This window comes from Monodon monoceros, unplaced genomic scaffold (assembly GCF_005190385.1).
Source record: "Monodon monoceros isolate NGI ecotype Baffin Bay Population unplaced genomic scaffold, NGI_Narwhal_1 Super_Scaffold_14, whole genome shotgun sequence".
Classification (NCBI taxonomy): domain Eukaryota; kingdom Metazoa; phylum Chordata; class Mammalia; order Artiodactyla; family Monodontidae; genus Monodon; species Monodon monoceros.
In genome coordinates, this window is record NW_021703770.1 from 71974396 (window position 1) to 71990391 (window position 15996).

At 40.6% G+C, this 15996-nt stretch overlaps 1 protein-coding gene across 1 annotated transcript in view; it reads right to left on the reverse strand.

The window, feature by feature from the left end:
• Nucleotides 1-2011: 2011 nt before the first annotated feature.
• The window catches only part of TGS1 (trimethylguanosine synthase 1), a 37491-nt gene continuing 23506 nt past the window's right edge, over nucleotides 2012-15996 (reverse strand). The window contains exon 13 of the mRNA XM_029223032.1: nucleotides 2012-4457. Coding sequence (XP_029078865.1) covers nucleotides 4335-4457 — 123 coding nt within the window. The 3' untranslated portion in view covers nucleotides 2012-4334. The remainder of the gene's footprint in view (nucleotides 4458-15996) is intronic.

Here is a 15996-nt window from a genome sequence, read left to right on the forward strand (position 1 = left end):
CCCAATCTCCCAATCCACTCCACCCCCCTTTTGTTTCTTCTTCTAAACGTGGCTGCTAGAAATTTTACAGTTACACTTATGGCTCATATATTTCTACTGAGCATGTATCTATCCACGGTGTGGCTCCAGATGATTCCCACCGATATTCTCCAGCATTTCCACTAGGCACCTTGCTCGGTCACAGAACGCCTTCCCCATTCAAAGCTGGGGAATTAACCCACTTCTCTGGTGCAGAAAAAAGACGGTTGTCTTACAGGGACTCTGGGAGCTGAGCGCCCATCGGGAGGAGCGAGTGAGCGGTGACGCCCTGCGGGCTCTGCTTCCTACACCTCTCAGGTCTGCCTCTCCCCGCGGCCCTCACTCACGGCCCGGGTGCACATCACTGACTGTGGGAGAAGCCTCCTCCCCGGGACCACGGAGCGCACTCAGGCGGCCTGCGAACGCGCACGGCAAACATCGCACAAGAGCACGCTTCTGGCAGTGCCTGTGCTCTGCCACCTATAGAAACTTAGTTGTTTTCATGCACCATTCCAGTTGCTGCCGCTTCTTGAGAGGCCGTTTACATGCATCACTGCTCGGAAGCTGCGGTCGCTGGTACCCAGCATGTCAAGAATCGAGGCCCGCGCTGTTTTCGGAGAGCAGCCGGTGCTCCCTCGCTCGGCACAGGACGCTGGCTCACTCTTCAGCAGCTTCTCCAGGAGTCTGACATTCGCCGAAGCCTAAACATACTCGTCATTCTTTTGCCTTCGCGCCTTCTAGATGCTGTTTCCTTTCTTGGAATGTCTTGTCCCAACTGGTTAACCTGGAAAACTCCTGTGTGTCCCCCTGCTGTCCAGAGGGCGGCCTTTCACAGCACAGCAAGCAGGCCACGTCACACTTGCCAGCTCCCTGAGGGACAGAATGGCTCTTCATCGTCTTCACGCTCACGATCCATTCCACTGCTTCTCAGGTACGTAGCATTTAGAAAGTAAGTGGATGAACTTTGAAAATATTAATACATAAAGGCATGGTGATCTTTCATTTATGGTGGTATTTGAAATTCTTTTTCAAATAAATTTTGTTTTAAAAAATTAGCTGAGTTAATAAAGAACTAACAGCACATACTGACACAGATGTGGCAGCATCATCATGGTAGCAGACAACTGTCTGCAGGTTGGGAAGCATTGGCCGGGCTAAAGTCTTGCCTCTGGCTGGTTAGGATGTGACCTAACCCCTAGGGCTACGGGAGCATTTCATGTTGCCTTAGATTCCTCTGCTATTTCCTCCAGAATTGTCTGGGTCCATTTATGAAGAGTCTGAGATAAGATATTCACATTTGGGAAGAAGAGTAAACAGTATATGAAAATTTTTTGGGCTAGTTTTTCAACCTTTTTATGACAGTAATTACTAAAAAATGAAAAGTTAAAGAATGAAAGCAACGCAACTAAGGAGCCCGCCTGCCACAACTGAGACCTGATGCAACCAAATAAACATTAAAAAAAAAAAAGGAATGAAAGCAAATATGAGAAAATGTACTAACTTTATATCAATAAACCATAAACCAACATCTAAGCAAATGGATGTTTTCCAGGGAATTATAAGTTAAAAAAAAAAACTTATCAAGACATTTTTTAAAAACCCGAATGAAAAGATTAATGTTATTTAGCACACACAAAAAATAAAACACTTTCCAGAGCATTCTGCCTGAATAGTCTAACTCTGACACCAAAACCAAGCAAGGTACACAAAAAACAAACAAACAAGACAAAACAAAGTAAACTCTTCAAGTGAAATCCAGTAGTGAACTAAAATAATACATTATGATAGAGCAGGATTTAAAGATAAAATGCAGATATGGTTGAATAACTGGAAATTTCAAAAGTAATTTAGTACTTTATTAGATTAAATATGAACAAAAAACTCTAGGAAAGAAAAGCAGTATCTTTAATTTTAATGCAAGCTGCAATAACATTCAAAAGAAATGCTTCTAATCTTTCATTGTAAGATAAAAAGCAAGTAAAAAAATGCCATTATCATAACATTCCTGGCGTCCTAACCAATGCAATAGGAAAAGAATAAGAATTAAGAGGTATACACATTGGCAAAGAGAACGACTCACGCAGATGTCACGACTGCCTATTTAGAAAATCAAAGTGAAGTAACTGAAAAGCTATTAGAACTATTAAAAAGAGTTCTGTAAGGTGACTGGATGTAAGGAAGAAATTAAAAGCACTGTTACATACATACAGCACACCTGTTAGAAAATGTAACAACAAAAAAGACCCCATTCAAAATCAAACAAAAGGTGTGAAATATCAAGCAACAAACTTGGCAAAAAAATGTCAGATTTATACAATTAAAATGATGAAGTTTTATTGAAAGACATAAAACAAATTAATGGAGAAGTGTTAGTTCACTTGATAGAAAATGATGTAGCAGTTAGCTATTCATTTGGTGACAACATTAGATGCCTAACACGTGCAATTTGGGTAATATATGAAAAATTGTTCACACCTTACTAGGAATAAGGACATGCAAATTAAAATAAGTTTATTGTTTGTTCAGATTGGTAACAGTAAGAAGTGAAAAAATATGCTATGTTTTTGAGGCTGCGGGGAAAACCGGCCCCTTTCATGCACAGCTAGTGAGAATATACATTTTTGGAGGGCAACCTGACATGATACATTAAAGAAAAAAATAAGCATGAACTTTGACTTAAAAACTCCACTTCTAGGAATCTACTCTACTTAAAAATATACACCATAGTACTACCTGCAATTGCAAAAACTGGGAACAATGTAAGTGTTCAGAGTTGGGTAACGGTTAAAGAAATTCTCATAGATTTATATTATGTGATTGTTAGAAGATGTATACGTATTGATGTGGAAAAATCTGTAAGACATTAAATTAAAAACAAAACTCAAATGCCAAAATAATATAATCCAACCCCACCCCATCCCACTGTGTATGCACAAGCTTGTACTGCAGAGAAGTGTCTTAAAGGATATACACCAAAGTGTCAGTAGCGGTTGCCTTTGGGAAAAGGAGTGGAAGTGTGGGAGATGGGGATGGAGAGGAAGGGCTCAAGGCAGGGGCAGATGGTAAGGTGAGGGTTCTGTGTTCACTTTGTATTTAAACTGTTGGAATACACATTCACTTTTATAAAAGTGTCTTTAAAAAGTTTTATAATTCAACAAGAAAATAAAACCGAGTTGGACTAGAACATGATTTGGCTTCTCGGGAAGATTTTATTTGGACACGGGGGTTGCTTAGTAGATAAAGTTCTTTTGAGCACTACTAATCTGTAAATGAGTCATTTTATAAGTCAGCTATATCTGTGCCATTAGAGGGCAGGAATATTTTAACCTTGGTTAGGCTTCCTGTTCTACTTATACACGGTCACATGTGTTCAGGAAGACAAATTAGTTTTAATGTTAACAATATACAAGAAAATGTATTGTGGAAAAAAGCATATGCATGAAAGGTTAAATGACAAAAACTAAAAAATAACTGGTGATTTTGGAAATCTGCTTTTACCCTTCCATCTCCCACCCCAAGTGGCTAAGTAGGCATATTCTAGTGCTGAGGGCCACGTATAGAGCTGTTTATGACCAACACTGCCATTATTTAAAAAGTGGTGACAAGTTTACGGTTTAGACACTAATCCTACCTGATGAAAAAGTATAAAAACCTAGAACATCGACAGATTTTGATGTTGCAAATTAAATAATAAGAAATTAATTTCATCCTTAATGATCAGTTCAACTGCTGCGGTATTGCAGGGCAATCAGGCAAACTTGGTAAAGTTTCAAGAGACTAAAGTTAGCACTGCTCCATTCTCCAACAAAGTTGTTTTTTATTTAACAGTTATTTTTTTCTAATACTTACTGGAAATTTTCCAGTTTATTTCAATCCCCCAGCTCTATCCCAGCCAAAACCATGCTTAATATGCCCATATTATTACGAGATAAAGATCCCAGATCCCCTGTGGCGAAAGAGTCCCCTGTCCCTGAATTTTGACCTACTTTAAAAATGACTGAACACACCTTTTGGATGAAGAGTTACACAACACATATTCTTCTTCCTTTCACTGCCATTTTAATAGAAGAGGAATATAAACTTCTATATTACAAAATATATTTCACATTTTTTTCAATAGAAACTTAAGAAACACTAACTTTATAAAATAAATGGATGTTTAAAAGCAAATTCCGGACGGCACTGCATCAACGTGGGGAAAAAGTGCATTGGGGTACAAATACCCACTTGACTATGGGTACAAAGTATCAGTGAATACAGAGAAGAAATTCCAAGTGAATAGTGTTCTGACCACTGTGATCTTTTGGTCACCTCACTTATGATTCAGAGGTTGATCTGCGGATCAGTTTCCCAAAATAAGCAGTGATTGTCTTCAATCTATTATTAAGAAAGTTTTGTTCTATTTCCACTTGCCCTCCAGGCCCAGCCAAGGACGCCACCTAAAAAGGGAACAGAAGAAAGTCACACATACATAAGCATGGTTTCAAAAGAAATCTTTCATTCAGATGCTTTATCAAATAATACAGCTCTGGCTCTTTATTTAAGTCTTTCAAATAAGGAGGCATCCCAAACGTTCACTATTACTTTCCAGGTGGGTATTAATGCAGTATGTGGTGGCAGAAATACTTGTTTCAGGAACTTCTGACATTACGGGTATGACCTCAGTGCTATGTCATTGTATAAGACCTAATCTCTCCAATGCCAGAAGTGACAGAACTTAGAGGAACAGAAAATCAACATATCGTTCCCAAATACCAGGTTTATTTATTAAGATGGAATACATCAGAGAGCAAGACAGACCCTGCCCGACTTTCATGGGAGCTCCAGCCTCTACCACCTCCACCTTTTACTTCTCTAGGTGGGTTCTGGTGCTGTTCTCCCAGCTTGTATCACCTCCTCCGCCTGTTGCTCTTTTGTGTGCGTGTAGTTCTAAGTCTCCCACTCCCCCGTTTTTATTGTGGTTAAATACATCACTCTTTTAGAGGTCTACCGTAGATGGCGACTAACACGGTTATTTGGAAGCTGAAAGCACCATCCCTCTCCACCCCCACAGACTTAACCTCAAAAGGATGCTTCAAATTAGCAATGCTTTGCCCGAAGTTCTTAGACAGGAAAGTTTTGTTCTGGTCCAACATTTCTTCATCCAACCTCTCAGGTCTGTTACTAGCAAATATACTCCCTCCTTGCCCATGACTGCATCACCAGAGACCAGTTTGCCAGGGCAGCAGAGAGGATGAAGGGGAAGGGAACGCATGGAAGCCCGGGGACTCAGAGAACTGAAGACACGGGGTGCTGGAGACAGGGCTCCCCAGGTACCAGGGACCGGCATGAACGACAGAGACACCACCTCTGTAATTATGTCACTGTAATGGGCAAAACCGTATCTGCGTGTTTTGCAAAGAGAGGTGTTGTCGGTCTAGTTTGGTTTGGAGGTGAGAGATCGAATCTCGGTGGTATTACACATGCTCCACCAGCATTGAGTGGAAGGTAAGATTTATTGTACATCACCAATGAGTATGTATTTTAAAGCATTTCAACTTCCTCTTAGAAAAACATCACAGATACAGAAATAGGGAAGAAGCAAAGCTCATTCTATAGTACACACTAAAAGACAAAAAAAAAAGAGGCTGTCCCACTAAGGCAGTAACAATGTCAATTTCAACCCGGCCCACAAAGAGAGGCATAAGAGACAGCTGTGTTTTCACCAATAGGAACAGATGACAGCAGAAGTGAAACACAGTATCTGTTACAAGGATGAGAAGCTCACATACATCCCACTGTTTACTAATGAGGCATATAATTATTCAAGTAGAACTAGAGCAGCAATTCTTAGGAAGAAGTGTTTTATTTTCTATTTTGCTATCTTTATGTCAGTCTGATTTTTCACAAGGAAGGGCAAAATGAAGAATTTGTCTTTAACCAATAAAAGGCATTTTGCCTAGTATATTTAAAATATAATTGTTTCACAGTAATTTTTCTATGAGTTAAGATACAACTTAAGTGCAGTATTTCTCCCATTCCTTTAAATAGTGATTTATTTAAAGAAAGTGAGACTGGCAAGCAGAAGTTTTCTCTGGGGGTGGGGTTAGGGAAGGAGAGAGGAAGAGGAAGGAAAGGAGGAGAGAAGAGGTGGGGTGAAGAGAAGCAAAGCAGAGCTGAAGCAGCAGCGAAAATCTGCCAGGACAGGGAGGGCAGAGAAAAGCAATCAGAGGCAAAGTTACATACCAGTTCTACCAATAATTTGCTCATCAGTATAGAAAGCCGTTAAGACAAGGTTTGGCTTCCTAAACCTAAAAAACAGGAATACTACCCATCTCTCTAAAAAGAGCACCCTGTAAGCCATAAATAGAATTACAGTAAAACAAATCTCTGAGAAGGTAGGGTTGCCTGGACTTGGGTGCTTTGGATAGAAAAAGGAATGAAGACCTCTTACGTGGGAGTTTTTGAGGTCTATTATAAAATAGTTATTTATAAATTATTATATAAAATAAAATATCTTATTCAACAACTACTGAATAAATAGCTTAAAGGTTTTGGTTCTAGGCAGTGGAGTGTAGCAAAACAAAACGAAACAACAGAAAAACCCAAAGAATGTTGCCTTCCTGGATCTTACATTCTAGCCCAGATGATGGACAATCATCTAGCTCAGATGATGGACAATTAAAACAAGTATTGAAAATGCCTATCTAGTGTTTAGAAAGAAATTTTTAAAAAACAACAAACTTAATATGTTACTTTAAGTGTTCTAATTAAAAATAATTTCTAACCTTAGCCTTTTTGAGTTTTTCTAATATTTTCACAAGTACATATGTTTTAAGGTTAGAATTCTAGAGTTGGAAGATTAAAAATTATGTAGTTCAAGCCATTAAATAATATTTTGTTTCAAGCAAACTTAATGCCATCAATTTCCAGCTCTCTTTATTTTTCACTAGCAGGTTTAACTGACAAAATGTCATCTGGTTTCTTCCCCTTTCTTAAAGTTTAATAAATTGAGAGAGAAAGAGAGAGGAAAGGGGAAAGGAGAAGGAGAGGAAGAGGAAAAGGAAAAGGAAAAGGAAGGAGGGAGGGAAGTCAGCAGCTCCGGACGACACGCTACATTTTTGCTATTGTACTTAAATATACTAGATTTACCAAAAGAAATCACAATTTGTTTGGGCTGGAACTAGAACTAAGAAATGAACTCTCATCAACTAGATTTCATGTCAGGCAATAAGGCTGTTCTTTGGGGACGGGGAAAAGAGACATGGGTAGAGATCACAATACAGGTGATAACTTTAGTGAAATAAAAGGTACCGTTAGAAGATTTAAGAGTTAAATGAAGATTCAAAATTGCACTTTTTTAAAAAAGCAAACTGACTTAAAGTAAAAATATATGGTAACTGAATGAGAGAAAATAATTTCTAAACTGGATCCTCATGGAAAAATATATAATAAATACCTTATTATAAGAAAGATATAGAACAATTAGAACACTGAAAAAAATGTCCTATTACTACACTGGAGAAGTGATTATTTCTGCAACATGCAAAATCTTGCTTAGAAGCAAATTACACCAAGTGAATAGGAAGAGTACTTTTTATGGGGCCTATAGATCTCTGTCAATTACAGTGACATAAGCAAAAAGCATCTGAAATATTGGCTCTGACTAGAAACCTAATGACTACTGTATAGTACAGGGAACTCTACTCAGTACTCGCTCTGTAATCACCTGTATGGGAAAAGAATCTAAAAAAGCCTGGATATAAGTATATGATTCACTTTGCTGTACACCTGAAACTAACACAACATTGTAAATCAACTATACTCCAATAAAAATTAATTAAAAAAAAAAGAAACCTAATGTCCAACAGACAAGTGTCTCACCCACAATTCCCTTTTGTCCTTAAGTTTCTTGTGTTACATCCAACTAATAACTTCACAAAAATAGAGGTTGGGCTAAAATATTTCTGATGAACAGTTCTCTGGGAAATAAAGTATTTTTTATCAATGGAAAACCAGGCAATACTCAAACTTATGCCTATTTATTGAAATTAGTTCCATATCTCTGCACATGGCAAATAGAAGTGAGATTTCTATGCTTAAGTGAATAAATCTTATTTTTTATTTTTTGCTGTTTTTCATATAACTCGAATCCTACCTCAGGCTCTCACAGACATTATTTCCTCTCTGTTTCTCTCTTCCTTCAAATATTTATTTGTTGATTAAGACAAATAAGATTTTGAAAAGCCATCACTGTCAGCAGGAGCACACTGGTGGCATGTCAAAAAGATTCTCCTGGGCATCAAAAGCTCACCTACATCCATCTCTCAGGAGAAGGCTATAATAACCAGAGTTCACTAAGCTTCGTCCCTCACCCGTTACCAGAACAGGTACTGGAAACAGGAAGACTGTTCTTAAATTCAACAAGTTCTCTAAAGCACAACAGACTAGAGAACAAGGAAGCCCCTGGTTAACGGCACAGGACTTGTATACAGCTCTGTGTGTGGCATCCTTTATTGAAAAACTTATCCGGAGGAGGGAAGGAAATATAAGCTTAGGTTCAGAAGCATTTGAACCTTCTCAATTAGCCTTAGGAGGCCAGCTTCACAGGCCCCCCCCCAAGAAACCGAATGTACATGCCGTACGATAATGGATAATACTGCTCTGACTGTCCAGCGGCAAACTTTCCAAGGGAAAGGCTGGCTGATAAACGTTACAAGCTGATCAGCTGTATCCTGAATTGCAACATAGGATTCAGCAGTGAATTTCACTAAGAACAGAGCTGGTCTAGAAACCTGGGTGCTGGTGGCTGGAAGAGAGAAGAGGATCCCCGTGGCAGATAAAGGTCAGCAGCAAGCTGTCATTCTGAGGTGAAGTGTTAGCCCCCTGTTGTCCGTCTCACCAGTCAGGAGTGAAACAACCGATTCAGCAAAAATTCTAATTCCCTTCGCTTCTCTTGTCACCTCAACTTCTGTCCACGGCTCCCGCTCTCATGGTGGCCAACTCTGTGACTGGTAACGAGGACCTGGTCAGCAGGAGACACGAAGGCACTAACTGCGCCACGAGAAGGACCAGCAAATGCCTCACGTGCCTCGTTCACGCGTCAGTGCGGGCAGGCCGATGACCTGGCTTGCTCGCTGCAGAGCTGTCATGAGGATCCAGTGGAACGCGCAGGGCACGCTGCAAACTCTAAGTACGCATGCCACTATGACAAGGCTCCTATGTTGTATCTAAATGCAGGCGACAGTCCTTTGCAGGATGAGTGTAATTCTGTAGGATGAGTGCCCTGAGTTTTAAAGGCTGGGCATTTTCAGGGAAAGCAGTTTCAGAGTTACTACTCCCACATGTACCGGAAGCCCAGTCCAGCTCTCAGCCCTCTTTCTGTTGTCTCCTGCTTCTGGGGTCCACACCTGGAGTTTAAGGGACCTCCAACTGTTGGGGTGATTTTGTCACATTTACCACATGGGTATAGTTTTGGCTACATGAACGTGCCGCCATCAGACCAGATTTCTACTATGGAAATTTCATTTAGAGCAATTTGACCCAATTTCTTATCAAGCTTAATATTTAGAAACTAGTAAGGCCCCAATTTTCCTTTTATTGAATAAGCAGATTGCTATAATAGCTTAGAACTAATATTTGCAAAGAAATTAGTGGTAAACTTTTATTGTATTCAGCCAAAAATCAAACACTAAAAATGCTAATGAGCCGAATTTTGTTATATTTAAAGTGTTTCCCCAAATAACAAAATTACCTAATAGTTTCCATATCTATAAATAGTTTTAACTATTCAAATGCATATAATTGTATTCTTTTATATGGTAAGTTTTAGAAATGTTCCCTATAAATAAGTCCTCCCTCCCTATCTCACAAAATAAACCGTTAGAAGTGAGATGACTGTGACACTTCCTAGACACTATGTATTGGCTCTGATGGGAGCCTCAAGAATTCTGCTGACTAGAAATGTCTCTGGATTAAATCTAATGTCAATTTCTATACTTAAAGATACAACTTAAATAATCGCAGGATAAGTTTTACCTACAGTGTTGGGTTAATTTGTAAATATTTTCCTGCTCTATCAGGCAATAAAATAGGTGCGATCTGGCCTGTTATCATGAAGCGTATCGGGGAAGTCATGGAAGGGTGGAGCATGCCTACTAGACAGGTGCCAGGAAGGCCCTGGTTAATTTTCTCAACACAGCCCTTAGGGATGACGGTGAGTGTGGCCCTGCCCTCTGTACTGGTATGAACAAGTTATAAGGAAAAGTAACTTAAATTAACTTGACTTGAAAAGTACAAAGGCTCTCACTTTTCTGAGTCATCACATTTTAAGAGTTACGAAATCAAACAAAGATAAGGATGAAAAAAACAAACAAAAAAAAAACAAGGATAAGGAGGCACTATATCAAAGTGACCAGGAGCCGCTCCTCTCTCTGTTCCCAGGTCTGTCTGGGAGACAGGACACCTCCTGTTAGACGTTCCACCCGCAGGGCTTTCATACAAACACGGTGTCTGACAATCGTTGCCGTGTGGCTTCTTTGGGGAGACTAAGCATTCTACTCTATCCACAAACCTCTATCCACATTGTGCACATTTACCACTTAAAAGAGAAAGTTCTCATGTTTGGGAAGCACGGTAAACCCAAAGCTAGTACCGGCTGCAAATCTATGGCTGTCAAAGGAAAGAAATGAAGGAAAACACAGCAAGATACAGGCGTCAAGCAGAAAATATACAATAATCCCGCACTCCAACTACAGTGATTTCAATGAGTGAGATATACCTTGCCTCCAAAGAGCCTGAGTTTGACAGTGAGAGTCTGCATAACAAGGGACACATGTCCTGGAGTGAACCCCAAACAGAGGAAGGGAATAAGAGACTGAGGAAAAAGGCGACCTGGAAAAATATTTTACTAGATCCTGAAAACAATGAGACTTGTTACTTATATGGAAAGATTATAAGATAACTTATATTTGTATTGAGTCCACAGTCAGCTTAACTACCCTAAACATAAATGTTATCCAGAGTACAGATCTCCCTGGATGGGAACTTAACTGTTCTCTATAGGCATTTCTATGAGAAGAATGTAGGCTGAGTCTCAAACAGCGGAGATTCGTAAACTTTTAGAACCCAACAACCCATTTGTCAGTTCAGGTGGCTGTGATCTTCTAAACGCTCCTCTGCTCCTCTGCTCTTTCTAAATCTTGGAGCACCGTCTCTTCTCTCATTTAAAAAATCCTACATATGGATAGGTTGTCTTCATTTTATTATAAAAAGAAAAAGTGATCTCCCACTGTAATTTGATCTAAATTCAATACCAATATAATGTGCTTGAAATCTTAAGTTTTCTTTTTGACTTTTATTATTCTCTAGTGTCATTACTCCCTCTAGAGGTAGAAAATGTGAATGCACTACAAACCAGAATTCTGGCAGGGGTGTGAAGTAAACCAAAACGAAGGAAAAAAAGTTCACTTTCTCCTTGGGCGAGTGTTAATTTAACTAGAAAAAAATGTGCTCACTTGAACTTTCGCAAAAAATAGTGAATTTCCTATTGTCATTCAAGTACCCAAATATGCCCGTCTAATGTTTAATATAAGGATCATCTAGCCTCTCATGAGACTAGTTATGATGCACGTTATCTTTTTTCTTTTTTAATTTTTTTTTCTTTTCTTGATGCATAATATTTACATACGAGAAAAAGAGAATTATGGAATAGGCTCAGCCTTATCTGGGACTCTAGAATGCAGATCTGAGTCACATGAGTAGCAGGTATTAGGTTTAATATTCAATTTGATATAAAAATGCAAAAAGCAAGGGGCTAGTGCTCTTTCTTTTGTCTTGTAACAGCACAAAGTATTTGAGAGACCTAATGTTTAGGTACAATGGCTCACGGGTAGACAACAGGCAGCAAGATCTAAGAGCAGCCCCTTCTAACTCACAGAGTAGGGGCTCAGACTTGTTAATTCTATTTCCTTTTCTTTTAACCCAGAGAATCTCAACTCTGGCAGCACATGACAATCACGTGGGGGGTTTTAAAAAATTATGCTTGGGTCTCATCCCAGAAAATAAATTAGAGACAACCTTTCTCAGTACACCTGAGTCTCAGTAGTTTAAAAAAGCTACTCAGCTGTTACTGTAAAACTCTTAGAAGAAAACACAGGGGAAAATCTTCAAGACATTGCATTCGGCAATAATTTCTTGGATATGACATCAAAAGCACAGGCAACGCACACAAAAATCAGATAAGCTGAACTTCATCAAAATTAAAAACTTTTGTGCAGTAGAGAGCACTATTAAGGGAGTAAAGAGGGACTTCCCTGGCGGTCCAGTGGTTAGGACTCTGCACTTTCACTGCCGAGGGTCGGGGTTCGATCCCTGGTCGGGGAACTAAGATCCCATAAGCTGCTCGGCGTGGCCAAAAAAAAAGTAAAGAGGCAACCCACGGGATGAGAGAAAATACTGGTGAAGCATATAGCCGATAATGGATTCATACTCAGAAGATACACGCATGAAAAGATGGTCAACATCACTTGTCGTTAGGAAAATGCAAGTCAAAAGCACAATGAGATACCACTTCACACCCATTAGGATGGCTATTACCGAACAACAACAACAAACAGAAAGTAACAAATGTTACTGAGATTGTGGAGAAATCAGAACCCTTGGGAACTGCTGGCGGGAATGTAAAATCCTTTAGCTGCTGTGGGGAACAGTAAGGTGATTCCTCAAAAACCTAAAACTAGAATTACCATGTGATCCAGCAATTCCACTTCTGAATCTATAACCAAGCGAACTGAGAGCAGGGACTTGACTAGGTATCTGTACACCCATGTTCACAGCAGCCTTATCCACAGTCAAAAGGTGGACCATGGACCCTAAACGTCCGTGGACGGATGAATGGCTAAACGAAATGCAGTGTACGCTGACAACAGAATGCTACTTAGCCTTACAAATAAAGGAAATTCTGACACGTGTTATAACATGGATGAACCTTAAGGACATTACACTGAGTGAAGTAAGCCAGACACAAAAGGACAGATATTGTACGATTCCACACACATGAGCTATGTAAGTATGAGGTATGCATGAGTAGTCAAATTTACAGACTCAGAGTAGAATGGTGGGTGTCAGGGGCAGGTAGTGGAGGGATGGGCAGTTAGTGTATAATGGGTGCAGAGTCGCAGTTTCAGCAGGTGAAAAGGTCCTGAGACGGACGGTGGTGATGGCTGTACAACAACATGAATGTATTTAACACCATGGACTGTGTGCTTAAAAATGACTTACGGTAAATTTTGTCATGTATATTTTACCACAATTAAAAAAACAAAAAGGCCACTCAGGTGATTTAATTTGCAGCCAGATCTGAGAGAGACCCAGTGTTCCAAAGATTAAGCAGATGAACCAAAGACGGGAAAGTGTAACACGTTAGAATAAGAGTACGTCCAATACAAGTAAGTATTACTGCTCTCTGAGAGGAGGAAGAGAAAAAAAATCTATAATCTGGGATGTGTGTTTATAAATTAAATCCTGTCATTTTACAAAAAAAAAACACCTTTTTTTGGGGGGGGGGCCGTGCAGCACGGCTTGCGGGATCTTAGCTCCCCGACCAGGGATCGAACCCGCGCCCCCTGCATTGGAAGCACAGAGCCCTAACCAGCGGACCGCCAGGGAAGCCCCCATTTTACAAATATCAAAGCTGTCTATTCTCTCCTCTAGAGAAAGCATGACATCTTTACCTATTGGTCCTCTTCAGAATCTTAGTAATGTTTGCATTCTTTCCACGATGACTTTATGACAAGATCTTCTAAGTAACAGACACACGACTTTTTGAGGGTTTATGGGCTAGACGCACTGTGAAAAATGCTTTATCCCTTATTTCATTTGTTCTTCAAAACCACCACTAACAAGTGGCAGGGCTGAGACGAAACTCGGGTCTGACTCTCAGCGTCTCTTTTTCCAGCCCATTACCGGAACATTAGCCACATACTCCCACTTCCGTGTCACTGATGTTCTGGCCACCTTCTCCTCGACTCCTCCAGCCAAGTCTGCTTTAGCTTAAAGTCTGGTTTATCTGCTGTATGTATCATCCTGGGCCTTTCCTGAAGTCATCCGGCAGAAAGCCAGGGCTTTAATCTCTGCCTTGCTTAGGAGAAGGCTGCGCTATCACTAGCTTGTAATCCGAAGATGCTAGCGCGCCTGCTGGCTCCTGTAAGACAGGTCTGGAGACGCAACAGAGGGAAAACAAAAGAAACCTATGGAGAGACCTGGGGTGGAGAGAGAGAGAGAGAGAGAGAGAGAGAGAGAGAGAGAGAGAGAGAGAGAGAGAGAGAACTTGTGTAGGGGAGGGCAGTGCCTCTGGACGGGGGCAGGAGGCAGTGGCTGTGGGAATTGAAAACAGGAGGAAGGAACACAAGGAACGTGAAATTCTGCTCTCGCTCTTCCCCACCCATCGCCGTGGCCTCGCTCAACAGCGTCTGTGCCGCGCCTGTAGAGCTATAGCTGGAAAGCGAGGGCGGCTGAAGAGAAGCTCTGACGTGAGAAGCTGAGAGAAGCAGGTGGGGACCCGGCCCTGGCAGCTGCCCTCTCCCACCCTGCTCTCCAGACATCCTCGGGCTGATGCCGGACACTCTGTGGTGAAGGAGTACAGCCTTCAATCGCTGCTTTTGCCCAGCCCCCTCCCCAACTGCAGTCCTGAGCTGGCGGGTTAGCAACCCCAGAGCTCACCCACCGCCACCCCTGCTGGTGGTCACTGGGGTCCACACAGCCTTAGATAGCGGTTCGCAACCCAGGATGCACATCAGAATGACCCAGGAAGCTTAGGAAACTGGTTAGATCGATTTCGGGGATGGGGCTCGGAGAGTCAGTTTTTTACAAATGCCCAATGATTCTAAAGGGCAGCGAGGTCTGACACTCACTGGATTCTGGCCTGGCCTTTCTCCTTCTGCATTACTCGAGAATAGCCAATAGGCACTAAAACAAGATATCTGAGGACCACGAGTGCTTCATGGAAGAAAAGCAAACAGGCCTAGAAATTATATCAAACGCAGAAAGGATAAAAAAGATTCATGATTTAAACTTCTTACAATAATAAAAATATTCGAGTGCAAATGAAGAAAACAAAACACAATGCAGAAACATTAGGTGTAAGGAATATAAAAAACACAACAGATGGGATAGAGAGAATTTATATATGTGAGGAATGAAGACCAGACTGAGGTAATCTCCCAGAAGGAAAAAGGAGACAAAACACCAGAAAATACAGTTATGGGAGACTAAGATCCACGTAACAGATGTCCCGAAAAAGGAAAAAAGATGGTGAGAACATAGTTGAACAAATAATGGAGATAATGTCTACAGAATAAAGCATGATGAACAAAGCTCAGTGACAGAGCTGGCTCTCAAGTACCAAATGGGAGAGAAAGGAAAAACCGGCACCCAGCGACACTGGAGTAAAATTTAAATATCAAAGACAAAAGATTTTCAGTAGAATGCTTCGCACAAAGCAGACATGTAATAAGCGCTTATAAAAAACACCAACAAAAGCATGAAATAAAGACATCATCAAATCTTTGTGAGGCAGTTATTATTCTAGGGAAAAAACCCAACATGTTTAAAATAAATGTTTATGATAAGAATGCAACAAGGACATCTGAATGTTAATCAAGTGTCCTATGGTTAAAACTGTTCCTGGACACATGGAGGTTTTATTTGTCTGTGGATTTCTATCTAGGCTGCCATTTTGAGGAATACCTAAAACCTATTCTCAAGGTAGGCTGCAGTAAAGAGATCTCGGCTAGCCTAGGTGTGCACATGTGAAACACAACACATTCATCCTTTCAGGACACGGAATGAAAAGCCCAGAGTGCTCTGTTTATGTTTATGCAGGCCAGGAGCCGTGGAGACGAACAGGATGAAACAGGCATGGATTTAACTGCTAAGCACTTCCAGTTTTCTAATAATAGTCAAAAAGCCAGGGACTTCTCATAAACATGTTCTCAAGTA